A 26,196-nucleotide genomic window follows, 5' to 3' on the forward strand; every position below is an offset into this window, starting at 1 on the left:
AAAATATTCAATACCATTTTCAATAGCTCGGGGATCCCCCCCCCCCCAAAAAATGACAAATACTTCATGGCTTTTCAGTTTGTTCATTTTGACGCGAATATTTTCACTTTTACAGCAAATGAATATCATCTCCAAATATCGGTTGTCGGCCCCCTTCACTAGTAATAATCGTATTGGCCCTGGAGAAGACATCTTTTTTTTCTCCCGACCGCTGGAGGCTGTCTGCCCGGTAGGCTGCGCCGCTTGCGGAGTGCGCACGACGGATGCCGCCATGACATATTAGCATTGTATTCGGATACAAAGTGTCGATACACTTCACGGTATCGATACTTTTGACAACACTAGTGCAAAGTAACGTTACAAACGACGGAACATATTGGAACCACGTCTTAGTACCGGAAAGTCTCTGGATAATGTGACCCATTGCCGTCGTGTTTTCATGTGCCCTTGTATAATCACCCCCCTGGATTTGGATTTGGGGTTTTTTTTTTTGTGGCAATTGCAGTCATACAACAGAATGTCACGAATGGTCGCTGTCCTGCGAGAAACACTCATGTCCATTATTTGTCATTCTTATTTTCACGTGACTGGTGTGTCCGCGTTACAGACATGGCAGAAACGAGGAAATGTTTCAAATGTGGACATTTTTCCAAGGGCAGTGACCGTATGCAACACAAAAAACCGTTGAGGCTGAGGCACGGGGACGTCAAGGCTCCGCCGTAGTCCTTCAACTAGAGCGCCACGTAGCGCAAACGTGACCTGACGTCCGTCCAAGAGCCGAGGTCAATCGGGAACGTCGGCCCGGTCGGCGTCAGAGCGTCGGCGCGGCGGTTCCCTCGGCGCCGAGGAGCCGGCGGAAGAGCGAGCGGTCCTTCTGGCGGAGAGCCGCCGGCGTGTCGAAGTCGGCCACCTTGCCGCCGCGCATCACCAGCACGCGCTCGCAGTCCAAGATGGTGTTGAGCCTGAACACACGCGGGCGCACGTCACACTCGTTTTCTTCCGTCCTTCCTCACCTTTCACCTCCCATTAGTTGGGCTCAAAATGTCCTATTTTGCCTTTTCACCACCCCCGCTCGATGTCCAAATACTTTTGTCCACATTTTCTTCACTTTTCACTTTGTGCACACGTCACAATGCAGAACAAAAATTGGGAGTTCAAATGTTGGTGTTGAATGCTTCACACTCAATTTCATCCCCAAAGTGTATTTCAAAACACTGTGTGGCAGGGGTGGGAACGGATCATCGTTTTTTTCCCGATGCATCGTTTGGCGTAAGATTCTGAATCGATTCATAGGTATTAATAGGCAATATTTAAAAGTTTAAAGCGGAAGTCAAGCCAAACATCTTTTTTCAAGAATATGTTCCCAGCAGGCCCACGAGTTGAAAGGCGGCATTCTGATGAATATTGCGCTTGTGGAAGTAGACTTAAGCCAGCCCTTTTTGGCCATCTCAGAGGGCGGCCATTTTGTCACTTCTGTCGACCGAAAATGACATCGCAACGGCTCGGGTAACGACCGATCGCGGCTGACCCGTTTTCTGAATCTGAGCTGCGATTGGTCGTTGTGAGCGGCTGTGATGTCATTTTCAGCCGACAGAAAATGGCAAAATGGCCGCCCCCGGAGATGGCTCAAAACGAGTGGATAACACTTATTCCACAAACGCTATATTTTTGATCAGAATGCCCTGTTTCAACTAGTGGGCCTGCTGGGAACATATACTTGACAAAAAAATGTTTGGATGAACTTCTGCTTTAAATAAAAAAAAGTAAAAGCAGGTGCGTTTGTACGTCAGATGTCTGTGCTAGGCTAAGCTAATACGTGACAAGATGGCGGAAGCGGCAAAACCTCGTACGAGCGCAGCCAAGTCGAGGTGTGAACTATCAAATCATTGCTCTTCCTTGAGTTTTGGATTTTTAAAAAGTTAACGGCGTTTTGCACGGACTATAAAAGGTAAGCCGACGGAATCGGAATTCAATCTCTGAATCGGATCAAATCGTGAAGTACCCATCGATTCCCACCCCTAATTTGAAATGGAGGTCAGTGTTGAAGTTGACCGAGCGGATTTGTTTTGTGTCAAACCAACTGTGGCAAGAGTTGCTGAAAGTAAGCTCCGCCCACTGGATTGGCGCTGCTCCGCTAATGCCACGCACACACACACCGACCTATGCGCGATGGTGAGGACCGTCTGGTGACGGAACCTTTCGGCGATGGTCTTCTGCAGCAGTCGCTCCGTCTTGTGGTCCACGCTGGCCGTGGCCTCGTCCACACACAGGACCTGCGCGGAACCTTCCGTCAGCGAGCGAGAGAGAGAGAGCGAGAGAGAGCGAGAGAGCGAGAGAGAGAGAGAGAGAGAGAGCGCGCGCGCCATCCGACCTTGGCCTGAGTGAGCAGCGCCCGGGACAGACACAGCAGCTGCCGCTGGCCCAGAGAGAAGGTGCGGCCTCTGTCCCGAAGCTGGGCATCCAGGCCGCCTGAGGCGAGGCGCGAGCAAAAAAATGAATAAAGCCCCCGGTCCGGCCATCAGCGCATCGGGTCGAAGCGGATCTCGCTCCTCACCCATGGCATTGACCAGCGAGCCCAGGTGACACTGCTCCAGGACCTCCAGGAGCTGGCGGTCCCGGTGCTGGCCGCAGGGGTCCAGGTTCTCTCGGATGCTCCCGCTGAACAGGAAAGGGTCCTGAGGAATGATGGCCAGCCTGGACCTGAAGGAGGCAAACGGAGCGTCTCAAAGCAGCCTTTTGCAAGCATGGAAAAAACCCCCCCCCAAATTTTTTTAAATCACAGGAAGATGAAAGAAACGCTTTTTGGATCATTCTGCTGTGACGCGATGGAGGAAACGCCACGCCTGCGAGTTGTGTTTTTTGCTCATTGATTTTGCGCTCTGGAAGCGGTCGAGACTTTTTGGCTTACGTCACCACGTGAAGGCAAATTGACAAATTCGGTACAATTCCAGAAAGCCCGATTTCTCACGTGAGACTCGATGTCTTTTATTTTTGAGCTGAACTCAACTTTGCGGCGGCGGCTCAAGGTCAATCACGGCCAACGACGAATCCACTTCTGTGGCTATCTCTTTTCGAGACGAGTTTTGAGCCAATTCCGTCCCAAACATGGTGGGAAAAGGCGGTTTTATTTTGCGGTGCGTGACCTATGACCTCGCCGTGACCTTGACCTATGACCTCGGCCTCGCTACATTAGCATGTCCGAAGGTGTCAAAGCAAAGATCCTTTAGCTTCCATTTGCGCCGCACAAGGTCCGAGGGGTGAGTATTGGTAAGGATGTTGCGATACAATGCGTATCACTAGGGGTGGGAACGATAATCGTTTTTTCGATGCATCGTTGGCCGTATTAAAAAGATTCAGAATCGATTCAAAGGTATTCATAATCGATATTTAAAGTTTAAATATTAAAAATGAAAAGCAGGCGCAAGTGATAACGTGCGTTTGTACGTCAGATGTCTGTGCTGGGCTAAGCTAATACGTGACAAGATGGCAAAACCTCATACGAGTGCAGTGAAGTCAAAGTGTGAAATATCAAATCATTGCTCTTCTTTGAGTTTTTTTGTTTTTGAAAAGGTACCAATGTTTTGCGTGGGCTTTGAAATGTACGCCAACGTAGTGATGCATCGGAATCGGAATCGAATCGAATCGGGGGCCTCTGAATCGGAATCGGATTGAATCGTGAAGTACAAATAGATTCCCACCCCTACGCATCACGATACGATATTATCACGATATTGCGATGTTCTACCCGATATTAATATCAAAATGACATGTGGAGATGAGAAATGAAGCCGGTGTACATGTTCATCAGAAGATATGCGTCAGAGGACAAATTGAGTCAAAACTATTTGCGCCAAAACATCCTATTTATCATTTGGGATTTTGCACGTTTTCTCTGAGAAAAAAAAAAAAAAAAAAAAGAAAACGGAGTGTTACACACTGCCATCATAAAATCGATATTAGAAGCTGAAAAATGGAACGGGCGAAAATCGCGACGTATTGTCAAATGGATTTTTTCGTTTTTTTTCCCCACAAGGTGCCAGAGGAAAGCCGGCCTCACCTGAGCTGCCGGAGGCCCACGCTGGCGACGTCCAGCCCGTCCACGAGGACCTGGCCCCGACTCAGCTCCGCCGTGCGGAAGAGCGCCGCGAACAAGGACGACTTGCCCGAGCCGGTGCGGCCCACGATGCCCACTTTCTCACCGGCTCGCACCGTCAAGCTCACGTCGTCCAAGGCGTTGGGAAGCCCTTCCCGGTAGGACAAGACCGCGCGGCGGAACTCCACGCTCCCGCGCGGGGGCCACGACGGCGGCAGCTGAAAAAGCAGGAGCCGAATGAGCGAGCGAGCGAGCGCTGAGCGCTTGGGCGCCCCCCGCCTACCTGCGGGTCCTGCCGCTGAGGTTCCGCCGGGAGCCGGCTGGAATATTCGTGGGCTCGTTCCACGCTCACCAGCTGCATCTCGGTCTGCGTGAAGGCCAAGATGAGACCCGACAGCAGCGAGGTGACGGACAGCGCGTAGGACAGCGACAAACCCACCAGGCCTGAAACACAAGCGCGCCGCGCGGGCGATCGTGTCGCAACGCCGTTCGGGGCTCGCCGCGCCACGCTGGCGCCACTTACCGAGCCGATTCATTCCGGGACCGAGCCGCTTACTGAGAACCCACCGACCGATTTGTCGCTTTTTATCCTTTTCACAATTGGCCGGAGATTTGCCGATGAAACGCCGATACGTTCTCGATCCCTCACGAAACTCAACTGTGCGGTATTTTCGGAGCACTTTCAAACAACCGCCGCTGCACACAAAGTGCTGTACACGGAGCAAAATTAGAACACCGCAAAACTCCAAAACAATACCGAGGAGAGAGACGGGTATTTTTAATGTCTTTTTTTCAGGGCCAATACCGACACCGATTAGCAGTAGTCAAGGAGGCCCATAACCGATAATCTGTGCCGATATTCTTTTTCGGTCAAAAGAAAAAAATGCCGCCTCCCCCAAGCACCTATGTCCATTTTTTTCGTTTTCCTTATTTTTACATGACTGGTGTTTCCGCGTCACGGGCATTAACATGAACATTTAAGCATTGGACATTTGGACGTTTTTTTTCACCGGGCAGCGACCGTATGTTGACTGAACTGACTGAATTTTTCGGATTTGCATGATGATTTTATTATTCTTATTGCTGTATATTTTGGACAATATATATCTTTCTTCTCAAATGTTAACGGAAAGTTGAGTGAGCGCTCAGGGTCGGGCGCATAAACCTTTAGCCGGAGGAGAATATTATGGGAGGGATTGACGTGACGGGAACGGAGCGAATCCAACCGGTATCTTCCCGAGCACCTCGGGTCGCAAGCTCGGTCAAGGAGCGGGCGCGGGCGGTGAAGTGATTTGGAGCGGCGAGGCCCCGCCCTCACCGGGGTCCACCGAGCGGAAGCGGCGCTGCGCGACGGCGGCGGCGGCGAGGCCGGTCACCACGGCGACGCCGATGAGCTGCAGACGGATGTCCAGCCACTGCGCGGCGGCGTTGCTGACAAACAAGCAGCGCTGGTTCCTGTCCAAGCGCCGCACGCTCTCCTCCTCAAACCTGGCGGCACACAAAAGAGCAAGCGGCTCACTTTTTTTCAGGGCTGGCCCAATACAGGACAAAAAAAAAAAAAACATCACTCATCACCACTACTTTGATTGGTATTAGTAAACACTATTATTCACCGATTTTAAAACTTTGCATTTATTCAACTACCAAAAGTCAACTTCAAAAAAGAATGTGTTACTACAGAGTTTGGGCGTGAATTCCCGTGAAGGGAATTCCCTCCTGCTAGTTTTGACGGAGGCCTGTCACTATCGAATCTATCGAACAATGGATATTTGCATCCAGTTATCGAATAATCGGATCCTATTTTATTATGCATTGACGAGCAGTATTACAAAAGCATATATGTATGGATTAGAGATAGACCGATATGTTTTTTTCGGGGCCGATACCGATTTTTAGTAGTCAAGGCGGCCGATAACCGATATTTGGTTCATTTTTCGTAAAAAAGACAATATTGGCATCAAAATCTAAAAAAATAAATCATAAAAAATAAAAAGTCTTATCTTTGTTGAAACATCTTTAAGCATATGTTTACTGAACAATTTTTCAGATTTGCATAATGTCGGTTTTTTTTGTATTACAATATACATCTTTATCAAATTCTAACAAAAAGTTCAGGAAGCACCCACGGTCGTCGTCGACAGTAAACAAAGTTCTCCAAAACTTCAAAATGACAGTTGTAAATTGCCTTATTATCGGCCGTCAGATGTTTTGAAAAGGCCGATATTCGTCAAAATGCAGAATATCAGCGCCGATAATCGGTCTATCCCAAGTATATATAGATATATACAAACAAAAAGTGCAGTGAGCTTCAACAGCATGTGTCAAAAAGTACACACGTAAGTAGCTAGCTTGCTAGCCGTCAGTAAAAGTTCGATGCCGACATTTGTCAACATGCCGACGACCAGCGCCAATAATCGGCCTGCCCGATAATCGTTCCGCCCCTAACTTCAATCATCATCAAATAATGCCTAGCAAATGTTTGACGCATCCCGCCAAATGACCTGATCGGCTGCGCGGGCGTGCTAATTCCGTGCGTCTGGAGCTGCGGCGCTTTTTTTGGTCTCCTTTTGAACAGCGCTTACCTGGCGCAGCTGCGACTGGCCCGAATGGTGGCGAGGCCGGCGAGCGTCTCGGAGAAGTGCGAGTAGACGGGCGAGAGGGTGACGGCGCACAGCCGCTTGAGCTCGCGGGAGGTGTGGCGGTAGTAGGACTGCGTGCGCAGGTAGAGCAGCGCCAGAGGGGGCAGCGCCAGCAGCAGCCAGGGCAGCGCCGAGGTCATCACGGCCAGCGTGCCCAGCAGAGCAAAGGCGTCGGCCAGCAGGATGTTGAGCGCGAAGGGCAGGCCGTCGTCCACGCTGTACACGTCCGACGTCAAGCGGTTGAGGATGCCACCCAGCGGCGTGGTGTCGAAGAAGCTCACCGTGGCCTGCGGGGGGGGGGCGGGGGGGGCGAGCATACGGTTGGTCGGACGGGCGGGCGGGCAAACGTCACCGCAGGGCAAAACGCATGCGCGGAATGAATGCCTTTTGATTGAGTTTGACCTTTCGCTCGCTGAAATCGAACATTCCTTTCTAGAGCGGCCTTGTTTGTAGCCCTTTTTTTTCCAAATGATTCACGTCATTTGTTTCAGCATGAGTATTTGTTGAGTGCACGATTGCAAACAATGTCAATTCCCAAATTCCCAAATCAATGTTTGACCTTCCTTCAACAGTACTGCGCTAATGAATTTAAAATCAAGCCTGCAAGCAAACAAAATTCAACACAAAAGGACATTTTCGCTATAATCACATTTCGTTTTCGTTTGCTCTGTAAACATCAAACGTGGTATCAGGTTGGGTTTTTTTCAAAGGCACTCTTGCTTTATTTTGCTTAGTTAACATTTTTGAAATTGTACTTTTTTCGTTAGTAGGCGTGAGAATCGGATGGATACCTCACGATTCGATCCCATTCAGAGGCCCGCGATTCGATTTCATTCCGATTCGGAGGCCCGCGATTCGATTTCATTCCGATTCGGAGGCCCGCGATTCGATTTCATTCCGATTCGGAGGCCCGCGATTCGATTCGATTGCGATTCCGATGCATCGCTACATTGGCTTACATTTTATAGTCCATGTAAATCACTGGTGCCTTTTTTAAAAACAAAAAATGTCTCAAGGAAAATGTCTCAAGGAAGAGCAAAGATTTATATTTCACACTTTGACTTGGCGCCGCTCGTATGAGGTTTGGCTGGCTCCGCCATCTTGTCATGTATTAGCTTAGCCTAGCACAGACATCGGACGTGCAAACGCACGTAATCGCTTGCGCGTGCTTTCGGTATTTTTTAGGTAAACTTTAAATATCGATTGTTAATACCTACGAATCGATTCAGAATCTTTTTAATACGCCCAACGATGCATCAAAAAAACGATTATCGTTCCCACCCCTATTCGTTAGCTATGATCACATATACATATGCTGGATTGAAAAAGTGTTTGCCCCCTTCCTGATTTCTCATTTCTTGACGTTTGTCACACTCAAATGTTTTCCAATCATCAAACAACTTCAAAGTGTATAGGACATATATATATATATATATATTTTTTGTATTAAACAATCAAATATCCATGTGGGAAGCAAGGGTTTCTCAAATTGATACACATGAACTGAGTATTTGAAGGATTTCGCATTACGCTTTGAAAATCTTGCGGGCGGGGCAAAATGGTGAAGAAGGAGGACGTAACGTCATGGAGCCACGTCTCCGACTTGCCGGCTGAGACGTGTGCTTTTCTTCCAATTCTCCTTTAATGAGGAGCGACATTTTGGGAGTCTGAAGACGACCCCGCCGGGCCAGTGACGCCACGCACGCGCCGGCTCAAAGGGCCGGTGGGCGGACCCCGGCTCACGAAAATTGCGAGTTTTCCGCATCTTTTTGAGGCCTCTTCATGAATCGGATTATTTCAATTTGTACCCCTTCTTCAAAAAGATTTTAGCGTAACTCTTTTTTTCGTGTCTCATACACTTTCTCATTCACTGCCAAAAACGTTTTTATATGTCTTTTCACAGTCCAGACATGCGCTCCCAGGAACTTCTTGAGATTTTTTTCAACTTCTTCTTTTTTTTTTTTAAACGTTAGGGTAAAAGAGTAAATATCTGGCAGTGAATGAGTTAAACACAAGCTAACACAAAATGCAATTTGACGCCGGTGCTTTACGAAGCGAAATTTCACATCCAATCGTTGTGGCCTACCCTTTGAAAACCGTACTTGGCGCACGCACAGGTGGGTGGGTGGGTGGGTGGCGGTAAACGGTCCGATTGCGGTCAACTAGGGATGTAACGATTAATCGAAAACCGACAAAAAAAATCGATTCATCGAGATGAATCGAACGCGGACATCTCAGCGCTCACAAGCCCTATACAGCAACACCTAACAAAGGACGACAGAATATCCTCACGTAGAGTGCTAAAAACCGATGTCTTTCAATTTTTTTCCATTCCAGATGCATATCGTATTTACAATGTGCACATCAAATGATGCTTTTGCACCAAACATCATTGCCTACTGCGTTTGTGGATGGCTGCAGCACCACACTAGCGCACAGAGACAAACATGGTAGTGTTTTTTTTTTCAAATGGAATGGAATTGAAAAATCGAAAATCCTATCGAATGGGGGCTTGAGTGAATCGTTACATCCCTACGGTCAACAGGGGGCGGTCACCTTGATGACGCGATCCAGGAGTCGGTCGTGGATGGCGGCGGCGGCGCGGAGGGCGCCGTAGGCGAAGAGGAAGGCGCGCAGGGCGGTGAAGACGCTGTTGGCAACCGCTATGGCGCCGTACACCGACAGGTAGAAGCGCACCTCGCTGCTCGGCGCCGGCGACAAAGGAGACCTGGTGAGGGAACATTCCGGATCATTTCTCATCGTTTTCCATTGGGGGGGGGGGGGGGGGGGCGGGGTTTAAGGCACGTGCATTTGTTTTTAGTTGTCAAGTAGTCAATTGGTCGCCGCGCCGCTAAACAATTTGATTGCAAAACAGTAAGTAGGCGAGCGGGCCTTTTTTGTGCCGCGTGAGCACGTATTCTTCCGCCACTGTCCCGACTCACCGGCGGAGAATAATTGTAATTATCAGAGGGCGGGCATTCCATCAGAGTGACGGACGCCCATTTTGCTGACGTTATAAGACGATAGATGGGAAACTTCAAAAAAAAAAAAAATCGGTGTAATCGTCACAAAGCAGGTCAATTGTGTACCGGAGGCACTCACAGACGCGCTCCGCCTTTCTGGCGTGTGCGTGTGTGTTATGGACGGCAGGCTTACTTGAGTCGACTCCATATGTACAGGAGGCTCCCCCTTAACAGTTGAATAGATTGAGACATAAGTGTAGGCTGCGTGAAATGTCAAATTGATGCGAGCGTCAAGCTGTTTGAGCGGCAAGCCGACACATCGTGACACGTAGTCGTGACGGCTTGATGAGACCGCATGGAGCGCATCGACACAGTACAGCGACTGTGCTGACACTGTATTGATACGGTGTTGGTCAGTCAACACTGACCTCTGCTGTACATTAAAAATCATGACAGGTCACATGATGTCAAAAAGGAGAAACTTGCATTCTGACTTCAACATGAGCTTGTGCAATACTAGTAAATCTGTCTTCAATTGCTAGTTTTGGACTTAAAATGGCATCTTTGTATATTGTATTTGCTCCATTTGTTTGCTGAGCGAAGTCGCTGATGAGAAGAGTTCCAAATCTGCTCGTTTATGTCAAGGCTCAAATGAGCCTGTCATATGTAACAAATCGATCTCATAAAAGTTAGAGATAAGGTGTAACTTATGTATGGGACTTTGTTCACCAAAGCCTTCCATCTCCATCCAACTAAGCCACAACACGTCGATGCAGTTTGTTTCCTTATGAGCGCAATTTGACACGGCACAGTGACATAGGCCAACCCACGCACTTTATTGGTCACATGATTTTTTTGGGCGAAAGCGATCCACGCACCAATACGGGCTTTCGCACTCGAGATCTCGGCGCAGCGCTGATGCGCCAGTGTTGCTGGTCCCGTCGCACCGCTTTAAGAGATAGACCGAGATGCGGCCGATACGATTATGAATAGTCCAGGAGGCTGATGACCGATAATTGGCGCCGATATTCATTTTCCGGGAAAAAAAAAATATTCGTCTTTAAAATAAACGTCTTTAAGCGTATGTTTATTCAACAATTTTTCAGATTTTCATTTATGTTCATTCAAAAATATATATATATATTATTACTATACATTTTTGACAGTATATATCTTTGTTGTAAGTCAATAAATACAGTAAATAAAGTCCTCCAAATTTTCAAAATGACATAAATGTTCAACTTTCACATATCTTTGTTTGGATTTCAACAATTGCTTAAAAAGTCATCGGCCACGGGACTTTTGAAAAAGGCAGACGACGGAGCGACGATTACGGTTTGGTTCAGCTGGAAAACTTGACGAATTGAAGGTTGTCAACTGTTGACGCGTTGGGAGCCGTACACTGTATTTGCCGATCGTAGCTGAGGCAGCGCCCGCTTCCAAAGACCTTGAAAAGGCGGAATTGAAGAAGAAGAAGCGAGAAGAAGAAGAAGCCAGAAAAAGCAGCCCTCGGCCGCTCGCTCACGTGAAACTCCCGCCCGAGAAGAGCAGCAGGCGAGGCGAGGCCGGGGAGCCGCCGCAGGAAGGGTCGCTCGAGTTGCTCTTCAGCGCCCGGATCCAGTGAGACAGCCACCAGTCCGACGCGTTCTTGGAGGCTGCGGCACAGCACAAGCGCCGCAGCTGACACACTTACGGCTGCCAACAACTTCCCGCCTCACGTCCGCTCGCTTCCATCGGACGGGAGGCGCGCGACGTTTTAGCGACGCGTCCGTCCTCGGGACAGACCCGCGTGTTGTTTTCAGGGCCGACGTCGATTGTGGATTGACGACTTTACTGTTCGCTCAAAGGGACAATATTGGTGTCACAAAAAAAACAAAAAAAAAGCCCTCCAAGTCTTACCTCTTGCCTCGTGTGGATAAAACATTCCGCGGACCTGTCAAGCCCAAGCTGTGCTCAATCTTACAAAAGCTGTCATTTGCCCGTACGTAATCTTACACAGTGTTTATTGCTCAACGGGGGAGGGAGGCGGGCCAACTTTAACATTTTTAGTCAATTATTATTCAATTATTTGGGAATTTGTGTTTCGTCGTATTTTTTCTTAATTATTGGATTGAACATTAAGAATGGCATAATTGTGGTTGCCTAAGGAAGATCCGAACTTCGTATTATTCAGTTTGTCATTTTGATTTGAATATACCATGTGTCGGTGTCAGTGTGAGAAATATTCAGGCCCCGATTCTTCCAGGCCCACCCATCAGCCACGTTCTGGCTCCGCCCCTGGCTGGATGACTCCCTTTCCAATAATAAATTTAAAAATAAAAAAAACTTTATTTTTTATTTATTTATTTTTTTTACATAAAATACTGCGAAATCTCCGCAAAGGAATGATTTTCGTCCAGTTTATTTCGAATATATAAGAAATAAGTAAATAACACAATTATTCATTTTTGGGTGGGATATAATAGAACAAATATATATAATAATCATAAAATGATTATTATTACTTTTATTCATTTTTTTCTTCTATGTTCATATGAGTTTTCGCAGTATTTCCTGTCCCGGTGGCAAAAATGACACCGTGTGTGTATATAGACACATACATACGTGTGTATAAAAGTGCGTATGTCTGGCGCGGGCTCGAGCGGACAGAGGTACGCCCGCGTTTGAATAAAGCCTTTGAAAAGGGCGACGCGCGGGCGGCCTCACGCAAATGCACGTCAATTCCGCTTGTTACTTGCCAGCCACAAGAAAAAGCCATTCTATTCATGTCACTCGCCGCAGTCGGCAGTTCCGCCTTTCTTGTTTTTCGCCATGATTGTTTTTACCTCTCGCTTTTTGGCGACTTGCGGCGTCAACGGGCTTTTGCCGATGACTCCAAAATGGGAATTTTCGCCTCGATCCCAATACCGACCGCATGTCAACGCCGTGAACGAAAGGCGCGACGCCGTGAATGTCGATCAAAGCATCGCGAGTTTTGATTTTCAGACAATAGCCGACAGCGCCCATCGCCAGCGGGAGACGCGAGCGTCAGGCAGGGGCGGAGCCAGAACCTGGCTAATGGGCGGGCCTGGAAAAAAAAAATCAGGGTGGGCCTGAATATTTCAATCCTCCTGTCCCGACGCATCCTATATTCAAATCAAATGATCAACTGAATAATATGAAGTTCAGGTCTTCCTTAGATAACCACAATTATGCCATTCTTAATATTCAATCCAATAAAAAACACAAATTCAAAAATTATTTTAAGAATTTACTAAAAATTTGAAAGTATTTTTTTTTTTTTAGAGCTGTCAAAAGATGAATCGCGCTTAATCGCAAATACGAACTTTTGCGTACTTAAAAAGTTACAAGCCAAAGCTTGCGCCGCGTTTTGGTTGTTGACGACCTCGGGCGTGGGTAAACCTCTCATCCCACGTGACCATCCCCCCCCCCGCCTGGACGAGCGTGAAAGCGGACGCAAACCTTGCATGGCGAGAAGCGACATCAAAATGCAGGCGGCCAGGACCCCGCCCGTCGCCGTCCAGTAGGCGTGGTACACTTTCCACGACAGGCCTCCCGCCTGCTTCTCCTCCAAGCCCGAACGGTCGCCGCCGTCGTCACCGTCCAGACGAGGCTCTGGCAAGGCAGTCGGCTGCTCCTGCTCCTGCTCCTCCTCCTCCTCCTCCTCCTCCTCCTGCCTTTCTGCTCACACAAAACGCACCAGCGTCACAATCCAATAAATGGACAAAGCATCAAAGGCGGATGATCCCTTCATGCACCTTTTCCTTTGCAGTCGTGCTCCTTGTTGGGTGGAGTTGCTTCAGCTTGGAGCAAAGGAAGGATCTCTGCCGGCGAACCTGAAGACAACAACGAGAGCGCAAGGGCACATTTGGCCCCTTTGACGCAATCTGGAAAAGACCACATTCACCGGTCCGAAAGTGCGCCGCTGTTCCAGCCATCAGGTTTTTCCCCACTAGAGGGCGCATTGCCATTTGCGTCTGCATTAGTTTTGTTTTAGTGGGGGGGGTGCAGGAAGAGAGACCGACGGAATGTAAGCACTGAAGTGCTTTAAAAGGACGAGGGCGGACGGGGTCGGAGGACAATTATTGTTATGGATAAGGACGGAGGGACGATGACGGAAGGGTGCCCAGGTCGCGGATGGAGGACGGACCGTGCCCATCTCTGTTTATGTGGCGAAATAAAACGCTTGTCCTCACGGAACCATCGCAAGGACATTTGATATGGATTGAATCGAAATAAATGCACGCAAGCTTGAATCATGTAAAATATCAATAAATCATAAAAAAAAAAAACGCCCGGACTAAAAATGTTTTTGTTGACTAAAATTAGACAAATAAAATGATGTTTTCTTGGACTAAAATAAAGACAAAAATGTTCGATAAAAACACAACAAACAGAATTCGCACGTACGAGACTTTGTTCCTTATTACTCGTCAGCCCGACGGTGACAACGGGCACTTTTTAAAGGAATACATCAAAAGTTGGTTTCAAAAGCTTTGACGTGTTTTTTTCTTTTTAAATCGGCTTGAACGTGATTAAAGCGTCACAGAATCTCTGAAAAAGATAAATGGCGGCTTTTCACATTTTACGGCCGCAAAATCATCATTTCATCCACACATTCAAAATGTGCTATGCATCTGGAATGAAAACACTGTTTCAAGACGATTCATCGGGGCGAATCAATTTGAAGTGAATTTTCGATTCATCGTTACACCCCTACCGATTATTCAAAGCGCACATGGTCAATAATCTCGGTGACTACGCGAGGCGACTCGATCGATGGAGCCCTTCCAAATAAGCGCATCCAAAAGCAGCCGCCGTTACCGGTGTTGACGACGGTGCCGCCGTCCATGAGGACGACGGCGTCGGCGGCGCTCGCCAGCTCCAGGCGGTGCGTGCAAAGGATCCTGGTCTTTCCCGCCAGCCGCTCCAGGATGCACTTGCGCATGAGGTGCCGAGCCACCTCGGCGTCCACCGCCGCCAGCGGGTCGTCCAGGAGGTACACGTCTTTGTCCTGCGCACGCCGGCGTCAAAGCACGATTGTTGTCGGAGCGAAGCGTCAAGCGCGCCTCACCATGTAAACGGCCCTGGCCAGCGCCAGGCGGGCTTTCTGGCCTCCGCTCAGGGTGACGCCGTTCTCGCCCACCTCCGTGCGGTCGCCGTCTGGCAAAGTCTGGCGGAAAGCACCACAGCACAGCGGGTTGGGAATCACTTTAAATTGCCACGTCTGGGGGAAAACGCGCGTGCGAGTCGCAACCGGCGGATGCTGTGCGGAAATGCGCTACAAATAAGTGAAAAGGAGGCAAATGAAAATGTCAAAATTGGGCATTGTGAGATTGGATCCAAGGAAACGCCAAACAGAAACTAACAGAGTAACCAAAGGTGAAATTGAAATCACACATTCATGAATGGAATTAAATTTAAAAAAAAAAAACCCAAATGCTTCTTTTTAAAAAAGGAAAACTGAAACTATAGCTTATTTTTATAAAATGAACTAAAACTAACTATAATCATCATAAAAATGTCCCTCCTTTTTGTCTTAATATCATACATGCGCTTTCCGGGTTCATTTCCGCTGTAGGGATGGGCGGATCGACTCCAAAATATCAATATTCCACAGTGCGCAGTTTGAAGTATCGATCTTCAAGCTAAAGTATCGTATATTTTCTAAAGTATATTTGTTCATATATTGTTGTCCCCCAAACAGAATTTTCGGGTGGGCTGGCTCTGGTCCCGCCCACCCGAACTTTGTAAACACACTGGTGTGTGCGCAGCGGCAGCGCACGTCATTTTCTTCACAGTTTTGTGTAAGAAAAAAAACAACAAAAAAAACACGTCACTTCCGGTGTTGATATCCGATCGGTATCACCGTATTTAGTCCATTATTACTTGGCATCGGATCGAATCCAAAATCACTGGTATGACCCATCCCGAGTCCCTAGCTCAAACTTGCTGGAAAAACAAATGAAAACTAGCTGAATTTCCAAGACAAAAGTCAAAACCAACTCAAGACTATCACAAAAGGTAGAAAACTCTTCCGACCCCGCCCGACTGGATCGAATGCTGACTGTCTGCAAGCTGGGTATGGCATGCACAATTTTCTTGACGTAAACATGCATGTCAAATGTCTCTTATTTGGGGATTTTTTTCGGTGGAAAACATGGACCAACGATCTATGTGGGAATTTGGGTAAAGTGGGGGGGAAAAAAAAAAAAAAAAAAAAGAGTTGTCTGAATGTGAGTTGCAGAGTTTGAAGTTGGGAATGGTTCGAGGATGTGGAGAAACGAGCAAGGAGGTGGTGCGTATTCATTTTGGAACCTTGCCAAGGAACATGTGAAATACTGAGAGACAAAAAAAAGAAGAATTTGGGGGGAAAGTGAAAAATACTGCACAGTGTGTCACGAATGGGCTGAACGTTTCGTCGCTGTCGTGTGATAGTGGAGGGATGAGTTCAAATGTGGGAATTCCAAAAATGTAGCAATTTGGGGAATGGGGAATTTTTTTTTTTCCAATATGTCCCATGTTGGAATGGTTTGACAATAATTATTGAGTTTTGAATAGGTTAAAATACTGTATGAGGTGAGAAGTTGGGAAAATGTCTCCAGTCATTTCAATGTTGTTGTTTTTTCATGGAAAACGGGGATTTGAGGGAAAAGTGGCAATTCGGAGAAGGTCAAATACATAAATAGAGAAATGGATGAATTTAAAGAAGAAGAAAAACCCCCAGAAAAACACGTTCTTCAAGCTTGACGAACTAACAGGTTCTGCAAATGACGTGGGCAACGTACGGCGAGGTCGTCGGCCAGGGCGCAGGCCTCCACCACGGACCGGTAGAAGGCGGCGTCGTAGCTTTTGCCGAACAGGATGTTGTCGCGCACCGAGGCGTGCTGGATCCACGGCTCCTGCGTGGCCAGGCCCAGGCCGCGCTCGCCATCCGCCACGTACACCACCCCGCTGTGCCTGCGCAGGGGCCGCGCGCGCGCACGCACGCACACACGCACACGCACACGCACACGCACAAACACATGGGCCCTGGAGGCATGGTCGCACTGCCGCAGCGCGCCTGCCAAACGTCGCGGCTCAGATGGATTTGGGAAACAGACAAAAACAAAACAAAAAGGGCAAGAGGAAAATGGAAAAGAGCTCTTCGCTTTTTAAACAATAACATAATCATTCATGACCATTTGATTTCATTATTTATTAGGGCTGTCAAAATTAAAGCATTAACTATGGAGATTCATTTACATTTCCTAACGCACTAAAAAATGTACTTCCTGTAAATTCCTGTAGCAGCTGACCTCTGCTCACTGTGCAGCCAAACTCAGAGGAGAGTCACTGTCGCAAAGATGGACTTTGACCTAGTTTTACTTCAAAAAAAGTCGCTTGACGGCTCATTGGAGAAATCCAAAATAATTTGCACACTTCACAAAGCCAAATTCAAATACCATATTAGTTGTATGTCTTTGGTGTATGGTTCAACTGTTCTACTTGACAGGAAAAGAATCGTATTCAAGGATCAAAGAAAGCTATTAGAACAGTCTTTGAATCGAAATATACTTTTATTTTTTTTCCACATTAATTCCAAGATTTTACTCAGGTAAATAACTGTTCAAAGCTTCATATAAAAAAACTGTAGTTGAAAAATACGATGAATCGCAATTAATTATGGAAAATATTGCGATTAATTAGTTAAAAAATTGACAGCATTATTATTTACTGAAATTATTTTAACATCTTCAAAAAATATTGTGTATTATTGTCTGAAATCATTTTTACATTTTCAAAAAATTTTGTATTTTATAGTGCTGTCAAGCGATGAAATTTTTTTAACTAACTGATCGCAAAATTTGACATACTTGATCGCAATTCATCGTATTATTCAACTACAATTTTTTACAAAGCTCGGATCCGATATTTACCTGAGTAAAGAATGAAGGTATATTTTGATTCAAAGACTATTCTAATAGCTTTCTTTGCTCCTTGAATACGATTCTGTTCCTGTCAAATACAACAGCTGAACGATACACCAAAGACGAACAACTAATTTACTATTTGCATTTGGCTTTGCAAAGTGCGCAAATTATTTGGGATTTCTCCAATGAGCCATGGAGCAACCTTTTAAGGTAAAACGACATAAAAGTCCGTCTTTGCGACAGTAACTCTCCTCCAAGTTGGTAGAACAATACGCCAGAGATGTACAACGAAACAAAAGCGCGCAAATTATTTGGGGTTTCTCCAATGAGCCGTCGAGCAAATTTTTGTAAAAGGTCGTCTTTGCGTCAGTGGCTCTCCTCAAAGTTAGGCTGCAAAGTGAGCAGAGGTCAGCTGCCACAGGAAGTCAATAAAACTGAGTTCATTTTTTTTGGAACGCAAAATAACATTTTAATTAATCCCCACAGTTAATGCTTTAACAGCCCTAAATAATAATACTCTCCTTTAAAAAAAAATACTGGACCTATGATGAAATACATTTTTTTTAAAACTACATTACAAAAAAGAAAAGAAAAAAAATCATATAATTTCCAGCAAAATGATTGAACCAGGTATTTAATAAATAAAAAGGTAACAGTTTTATTTGACTAAAATTCGATTTCAATCATCAAAAAGAATAACTGACACTCTTTTATTAATTGTAAATATAAAATTGTTGAACTTATTACTATATTGGATCTATTCTTGGCAATCATTGAAATAAGTGATTCACTGAAATAAATGAATAATAACTACATGCAAATGTCAAGTGCCTTGAGGCCATTTCTGTTGCAAATCGGTGCCCTCGCCATGAAATCAAATCGAGTGGCTAAAGTCAAGCGGCGCGTGTTGCCTTTTCGCTTTTTTCTTTGGCTTCGACGCGGTTGCTTTACCTGTTGAGTTCTCCGGTGATGGCGGCCAGCAGGGAGCTCTTGCCGCAGCCCACCTTCCCGACCACCACCGTCAGGGAGCCCTGAAGAAAAACAAGGCGCACGCGTGGTCACGGTGCCGCCATGGTAACGGAGCCATGCGGCCACTAGGACATTTGGGTGCGTGGACACCTTTCTTATGTTGAGGTTGAGGTTGCGCAGGAGCAGCAGATGTCCAGCGGGGGCGCCGTCTTCCGTTTCGGCGTCCCCCCGGGGCCCCTGCCAGCTGAACGTGCCCCGATTCAACAGCACCGCCGTCTGCTCGTCTTCGGGCCACACTGCAGATGATAAAACAAAATGAACACGGAAAAAGTTCAAAGTCAAGAAATCACGATTTTTCTTTGTGCTGCAAAGTAACAAGGACGCCCCTCGATTGCTGTTTACTGTGTCAACTTGCTCTTGCTTTTGACGCCTCAGCGTGATGTCACATTCTGACGTCACGCTATGACATCACGCTACGATAATCACATGACGACAGTGGCGCCCAAAGGTTGTTGTTTTTTTGCCAGCACCCCTTTTGGAGCAGACACAAGATGACGACGGCCGCGACGTCCTGACGGCGAGGGGCGGGGCCTACCCAGGGCGTAGTAGGCCTGCAGATTGCGGTTGGTGAGTCTGAAGAAGCGCTGGATGCGCTCCAGCGACACCTTGGCCTCCAGGATGCTGTTGAGCACCCACGGGAAGGCGTTGAGAGGGACGATCAGCATGCCCACCAGAGCCAAGGTGGTGAACACCTGCAGGGCAAGCACGTCCTGTCAATGGCACCCAGGTGTCTACGCGCAGATACGCACGCACGCAAACGAACACGGCAACAAACACACACGATAGAGATAGACCAATGTGGGGTTTACACAGCCGACGGCGATTATTAGTAGTCAAGGAGGCCGATAACTCCTATTTGGAGCCGATATTCATTTTCAGCAAAAAGGGGGAAAAAAAAAACAAAGCAAAATTCTTAACTTTGTTGAAACATAGTTAAGCGTATGTTTATTGAACTTTTTTATTCTGATTTGCATAATGGTGATTTTTTTTTTCCTCTCGCTTTAGAGGAAGTCCTCAATTTACAAACGAGTTCCGTTCCTACACTGGCGATGTAACACAAATTTCCGCGTATGTCGGATTTCACCGTTAAAGTCGACGTTTACGTCAAGACACTTAGTAGAAAACAATCTAAGAAAAAAGTACAACTGTTAACTTTGTTGAAACATATTCCAGCCTAAGTTTTGTTAAATTATGTGACATTTTTGACATCTTTGTTGTAAAATTCGAACAAAGTTCAGCGAGCTCCCGGGGTCGTCAGCCATCATGTCTTCAAAGGTTCAATGAAAACCTACAGGCAACAAAGTCCTCCAAAAATGTCTAAATGACAGAAATGTCACTTCTCTTTGTTTTACAGAATGTTGCCAGGGTCAGTATACAATCTTAGAAAGTGACCTGAAAATTGTCATCAATAGTTCCTTCGAGTAATTGATTTGTTCCCGGCCATCAGATTTTTGCAAAAGGCCGAAAATGCCGATAATCGGTCTATCCCCAACACGCGCAGGCACGCACGCGCACACATTCGGCGGCGGTCGTTGTTGCGCTTGCCTTGGCGGCGGTGAGCTGCTGTCCCAGTAGCACGTAGGTGAGGAAGGCGAGGATGGAGATGAGCACGGGCAGCGCGGCCCACGTGTACACGCACATGGCGTCCAGGTACTTGACGGCCTTGAGGTGCGCCAGCTCGCCGCCGCGACATTGCCGCACTTTACGGGCAAAGTGGGCCTCCCAGCCGTAGAACTTGATGACGCGGATCCCCAACAGGATCTCCGTCATCAGCTGCGACCGCCGCGCGGACAAAAAGTGTGGCGACGCCCGTCAATCGCTGGACTTGAGGCGGTCCGCCTCAGGCGAGCTCACCTTGACGCGGGCGTCCTTGTAGCGCAGCATGTGCTGGTTGTTGCGGACGATGCGAGACGCCAGGAACTTGTTGAAGGGGACCAGCAGCAGGGCCGCGCCCAGCCCAGCCAGGAAGGCCACGCCCACCTGCAGGTAAAGCAGGTAGAGGGCGATGGCGAGCTGGAAGGGGAGGCTCCACAGCTCGTGGAAGCTGTTGAAGAAGTTGACCACGCGCTCCGTGTCGGCGCTCATCAGGTTGACCACCTCCCCCAAGGACAGGCGGGCCAGACCGGCGCCGCCCACCCGCAGCGCCTTGCCGTAAATGGCCGACACCAGGGCGGCGCGGGCCGACAGCGCCACCTAAAGCAAGGACGAGTATATCATGAGGGAACATCAGGCAATTTTGTTCAGCAAATGTCAATTCGTTTGCTCGAAAAGAGGGGGAAAAAAGAAAGAAAAACTTCACACATTTTCCCTACTTTTCACACGGATAAATGAAGGAACGTGTGTTATTTGTCATCAAGATTGACTTATTAGCAATTTGTTTGTTAAACGACACTTGTTATGAATGAATTCAAATGACTTCTTTTCTTGGTCCCTTCAGGCTCACAACAATAAAGAACCGAATTAGAGGCCAAACATCTTATTGTTTTACAAATAGACCTGCATCTGCCAATTATTTTCATAATCATGTAGATTATTTTCTTGGTTAAGTGAGCAATGAGAAAATCAATAGCCCCATCCCAATATTGAAAAACATGGTTTCAAAGAAACTGAGAATTTGTAACGTTGAGAGGCTTGAGAAATGAAATGAAATGAAAATTTCCCCACTGTGGGATCAATAAAGGCATTCTTATCTTATCTTATCTTAACAAATGCCAAGGATTTGGTCAATTTTAAATGAAACAAGGTCTCGACAAGATGAATCGATTGTCACAGTAATGATTGAGTAATTGTCGCACCTCTATTTATAATATGCTGTCCTTCATTAATTAAATTTACAACGGAGAGAACGATCGGCAAAAATCAGGCTACTTTTTCAGGCAGAGAAAATGTCTCCATGTCATCACCTTTGTTTTTATGTTGTCATGTGTTAATGTGGAAAAAAGAAATCAATTGGCAAAAATGGGCCGATATTTGCAGATTTTAACAGACCTAACGTGCCTGCCGATTAATCTTATCAGACGCTAATGGTTTGCTTAAAAAAGGAAGCTGTTAAATTTTTAAAAAAACATTTTCTTCAAGTATGCACGTTTGAGGACAAGTTGTCCGGGGACCAGTTTTCCATCCTCTGAAGCGCAATAAAGCAGGGGGAACACTGCACTTGAATTAAACGTATGCCATTTGTATTGGCTGGTGAAACACTTCAAAAAAAAAAAAAAAAAAGTCCCACCTTGGACACTTGGAAGGCAAAGATATTTTGAAGGACGGCGCAGACGAGGGCGCTGGCAAAGAGGGCGGCGCAGCACCAGGCGCCTCTGCTAACCGGGGCGTCCTGGTCCTCCATGAAGCCCACCAGGAGGCTGAGCAGGAGCGGCCCGCAGAAGCGCAGCATGTTGACCAGCAGCTTCAACACGCCCAGGGCGTAATAGCGCCCCCCGAAGGCCACGTGCAGGACGCGCAACAGGCTGACGTCGCCGTCCAGCTCGGGCAGCTCCTCGCCAAAGTCGCGGATCGGCCGGGGCCAGGGGTCGGGCGCCGCCCCCCAGCGGCAGGCGGCCCAGCTCTGGTGGAAGCGGCGGCGGATGACGGCGGTGCGCAGGCCGCGGGGGAGGTGGTAGACGCGCTCCGCCCGGTCCAGCTCGCCTCGCCGGCCCCGCCGCAGGAGCGGCGTCAGCCACAGGTAGAAAAGGCGAGAGAAGCGCCCGCTGCCGTCCTCCGCCACAATCTGGCCCGTGTCCGGCTCCTCGGGAAGCAGCGGCGCCGCCGCCTCGTCTCGGTCGTGCGACGCCGGTTCCTGCGCGCGTGGCGGCGGGCAGGCCGCCCCCGCGAGGTACAGCAGCACGGGCAGCGCCCGCACGGCGGCCACGACTAAGCGGGCCAGCTCTAAGGGGCCGCTTGACGTCACGGGGGTGCTTCCTACACATTCCAAAAGCCAACTGTCAACAAACTACTTTCACTTTTCAGTCAAACCATATAAAGTATAACATTTGAGGAAATTGGTGGGGTTTTTTGTCTCCATAAAAAAAAAAACTTCTCAGTAAAGTATGACTATTTTCCCATCTTTTTTCTAAATAGTAAAACGAAGCAAATAAATAGACCATGCACATTTATTTTGGTCACATACTACAAATTATTAGATTTTTTTCCCCATTCTTGTTAAAAAAAAAAAAAAATGTACCTACAATTACTTTTCATTTCAACAAAATCTGACAATTTATCAAACTCTGTGCTTTTCCATACTTGAGGATTGACTCAACCGTCACGTTTCAAAAACAATTTTTACCTGGAAGTTATTAGTTTTTATTCTTATTCTTGGCATAAAAAAAAGTGAAATTACGTATTTACTCAAAAGTCCCAAAATATTTTCGGGGAGAATTATTTAACTTTTTAAGTCAAATGATTTGTGATAATAGTGTTACATACATCTACTATTGGATTTGTATTATTTCATTAAAAAAACAAGGACAGCAAATAATTTGGCAAATTCCGCACTTTTTATACTTACGTGCTGATTCTACATCACAAATTATTTTAATCTTGTTACTGCAAATGTTGACACCTGACCTTTCCATAATTGTGAATCTACTCACAAGTCACATATAATTAGATTTCTTATAATTGTCTGATGTCTTTATTCAAATAATTTGGGAGAAATTTGAGTAAAAACGTGTGTATCATACACGTGTTTGACCTTTTTTTTTTCTCCTGAGGAAAAAAGTCATCTAATAATGTCATATTTCAACAACTCAACTATTTCTACTCATTTCGCAAACCGTACAGTAAATACATACACGTATAGCAGACACATCAATTTACTTATTATTTAAAAACTGAACATATGTGCGAAATGACATACTTTGGAGGTAGATGACGAAGGTGACGACGAGGTGTGGGACGCCCAGAAGCACGGACAAGCCGAGCGGCAGAGGCCCCCGCGTCCACCGCGGGAGGGCGGCCACCGCGCCCGCGTGGACCAGCCAGGCCAGGGTGCCGAAGCCGCCGGCGAGGGCGTCCGGGTACACGTCGGGCCGCCGGGCCGCCACCGCCAGCCCCGCGTCGGCAGCGAACAGCGCCGAGGTCAGCGCCGACGCCAGCAGACGCAGCGTCCGGCCGCAAGGGGGCGCCGATGACGTGTGGTTGCACCTGACACGTCAGCATTCGCAGTCATAGAATTGTGGAGATGACCGGAGAAATGAGATGAGCCCCGTGTTTGCTTACCTGGCCACGCCCATGTAGAAAGCAGCGAGGGCGGCCATGACGGTGTGAGGCAGGACGCCGAGGACCAGCTGGTTAAAACAGACGCCCACGTGTCCATCCTGCCACAGTGGGAACGGTCGACGCTGGTCCGTATGGCAAAACTCGGCCAGCAGCTTCGCGGGCTCCAAGCCCCCCATGCCGCCCACTAATTGACCCACATCTTTAATCTTCGGAGGAACACACAAAAAAAACAGTTCCGTTAGTGAAATTCATTTGAGGTTATTCAGATGAGGTGATCAGTGTAGGGATAAATGACAACAGTTTGTGTATGTGTCACCCACTTTTTAAAGGGACAACGTCTAGAATGTTTTGATTTTTCAATGTTTTTTCATTCCAAAAAAAAAAAAAAAAAAACCACTATTAATTTCAATAATATGCAAAAATATATATATATCACATCGATGTAATTTTTTTAAAATATAATCGTAGGTCTAGTCATTGCAAATTATATTCCATAGGGTGCGCCTCCCCTACAGGAGGCTGTCATGTTTCGCCGCCACCTTTCTGATTACGGATACCCGAAAGAAACAAACTTAGGGAACATAGTTCCTCCATATCATGACTAGAGTATGTGTAACAACTGCAATTCACGGGTACCTGTACCAGTACGGTGGGGGCGAGACATGGCAGACTCCTGTGGGCAACCTATGGAACATAATTTAGTTCACCTACGATTATATAAAAAAAAAGTACACCGTGTGTAAAAAAAGAACACTTTTTTTGCATATTACTGAAATTAATAGTGGGTTTTCAAAATGAACTTTGAAAAATCTAATCATTTTTTTCAAACATCATTTTAAAGCAGGTTTGTTACTTTTTATTAGTTGTTATTTTTTAAATGCTTTGTTTTGGTTTAGTTTTTAGATTTAGTATTAGTTTTAGGATTTTTTTTTTAATTGATTGAGTATTTGTCAAATGCAAGATGTACCGGTAATAAAGTAAACTACAATTTGGAAATAATTGTTTGACATTCGACCTTGGGTGCGGTCATCCAGCGTAACCGAAATGAATACATTTCAAGTCAACACCGAAAGATCAAGCTGCTCAAGGAAAAAAAAAATTCAGACCCCCCCCAAATTCTTTAAAAAACAAAAACACTAATAATCATTCAATATTTTCCTCACGAGTAATAAAGCGGTTAAACTGAATTTCAAAGCATATTTTTTTAAACACTGAAAAAAAATGACTGTCCCGTGACTAAACCCAGAGAACGGGTAAACCGTGAAGTTCGCAATACGGGGACAAGGGCACTCGGACGTCAATTCCAGCCGAGGGCAGTATAACATCAAAACGGCTGCGCCATGGTATTGAAAATGGGTGAATTTACTGGTGAGGGACCAGAGGTGGAGAATCCAGGTCCAAATGTAAATATTCCGCCACAGTTTTGCTTTCGCCACAGCTGAGCTTGTTACCTGTCAAATGGGACATACTATAGCAAAGGACGTTTTGGACTTAACGTCCACCTTAAGGGACCGAAAGTAATGGTACAAATAAGCAATTCTACATCAAACTTTTGTTTTGAATACTTGGTTGCTAATCCTTAGCAGTCCGTTACAGGCATCAACATCGTTAGTCTGGCCAGTGCCCTATTTAGAGATCATTGGCCAGTTTAATCAAACATGAATAATTGGTAGCTCATAAAACATTGCGATTTTACTTTATTTGTGTTTCTATTTATTTTCCTTAAAAATAAATAGGAAGTGCGATTACTTATCCGTTTGTAATTAACTATCATGAATTGGATGTTGTGTTCATCTGCATTGAAGATGGAACTCGTGGTCAAACTGAAGTTTGTATCGACGTTTTAAAGCGAGCGAACATGTTCGTGTAGTTTTAGCAAGCAAATATCTGCACTTACCTTTAAAGAATAAACAGATTAAGAAGTCGGACGAATGTCGGAAAGGTGCCAAACCGGTTGGACTCGGAAAGTAAACATGCGGAGCTCTAAGCTAACAATGGTTGCTAAAACGAGGCGATAAGTCAATTAAATATTGTGTTTGTATAACTCACCTTGGAGACTTAATAACCACGTCAGGCAAACACACACACACACACACACACACACATTGAAATAAACGTAAAATAACAGAATTGTCGCTTATCGATGACGCAGCCAGAAGGTTGGGTTTATATATTCATAAAAATTTCAAATATGCATAACGTACACTAGGGGTTTATCAGCCACCACGGCCTGAACAAATTTGGTTGTGAAATTGAAAATTAAACTGAATGAAATAAAAATTCCTCATCGTCCTTTTGACGGAAGTCTGTCGCGCACTGATTACGTAGACAGTCACACATTCAAG

At 46.4% G+C, this 26,196-nt stretch overlaps 1 protein-coding gene across 3 annotated transcripts; it reads right to left on the reverse strand.

The window, feature by feature from the left end:
- Nucleotides 1-67: 67 nt before the first annotated feature.
- On the reverse strand, nt 68-26,094 carry abcc10 (ATP-binding cassette, sub-family C (CFTR/MRP), member 10). Of its 3 annotated transcripts, none has more exons than XM_086034783.1 (24): nt 25,901-26,092; nt 23,852-24,057; nt 23,490-23,776; nt 21,864-22,549; nt 20,492-20,830; nt 20,183-20,410; nt 19,173-19,329; nt 18,728-18,873; nt 18,560-18,639; nt 16,484-16,655; nt 14,770-14,868; nt 14,520-14,709; nt 13,454-13,531; nt 13,158-13,376; nt 11,221-11,350; nt 9,289-9,460; nt 6,676-7,019; nt 5,412-5,581; nt 4,377-4,537; nt 4,058-4,311; nt 2,555-2,700; nt 2,372-2,469; nt 2,161-2,273; nt 68-962 (listed from the first exon to the last, which is right to left on the reverse strand). In XM_086034783.1, the coding sequence occupies exons 2-24, from the start codon at nt 24,025-24,027 to the stop codon at nt 812-814; spliced, it is 4,596 nt and encodes a 1,531-aa protein (XP_085890909.1). In that variant the 5' UTR covers nt 24,028-24,057; nt 25,901-26,092; the 3' UTR covers nt 68-811. The 3 variants fall into 3 exon arrangements, with proteins under 3 accessions (XP_085890909.1, XP_085890910.1, XP_085890911.1); XM_086034784.1 differs by lacking the exon at nt 25,901-26,092 and adding an exon at nt 25,749-25,876; XM_086034785.1 differs by lacking the exon at nt 2,372-2,469 and having other exon boundaries at nt 814-962; nt 25,901-26,094.
- Nucleotides 26,095-26,196: the final 102 nt, after the last annotated feature.

Source organism: Filicampus tigris, chromosome 6 (assembly GCF_054856515.1).
Source record: "Filicampus tigris isolate MCC_2025a chromosome 6, RoL_Ftig_1.0, whole genome shotgun sequence".
NCBI classification, from domain to species: Eukaryota; Metazoa; Chordata; class Actinopteri; order Syngnathiformes; family Syngnathidae; genus Filicampus; species Filicampus tigris.

What these genes read in the sequence shown, in the direction of transcription:
- abcc10 (XM_086034783.1), bottom strand. Translation starts at nt 24,027, where the DNA reads ATGGGGGGCTTGGAGCCCGCGAAGCTGCTGGCCGAGTTTTGCCATACG. An exon ending in CTCAGCGGCAGGACCCGCAG is followed by an intron (nt 4,312 to 4,376) that starts GTAGGCGGGGGG and finishes CTGCTTTTTCAG; the next exon opens with CTGCCGCCGTCGTGGCCCCC. An exon ending in GTCCTCACCATCGCGCATAG is followed by an intron (nt 963 to 2,160) that starts GTCGGTGTGTGT and finishes GCGTGTGTTCAG; the next exon opens with GCTCAACACCATCTTGGACT.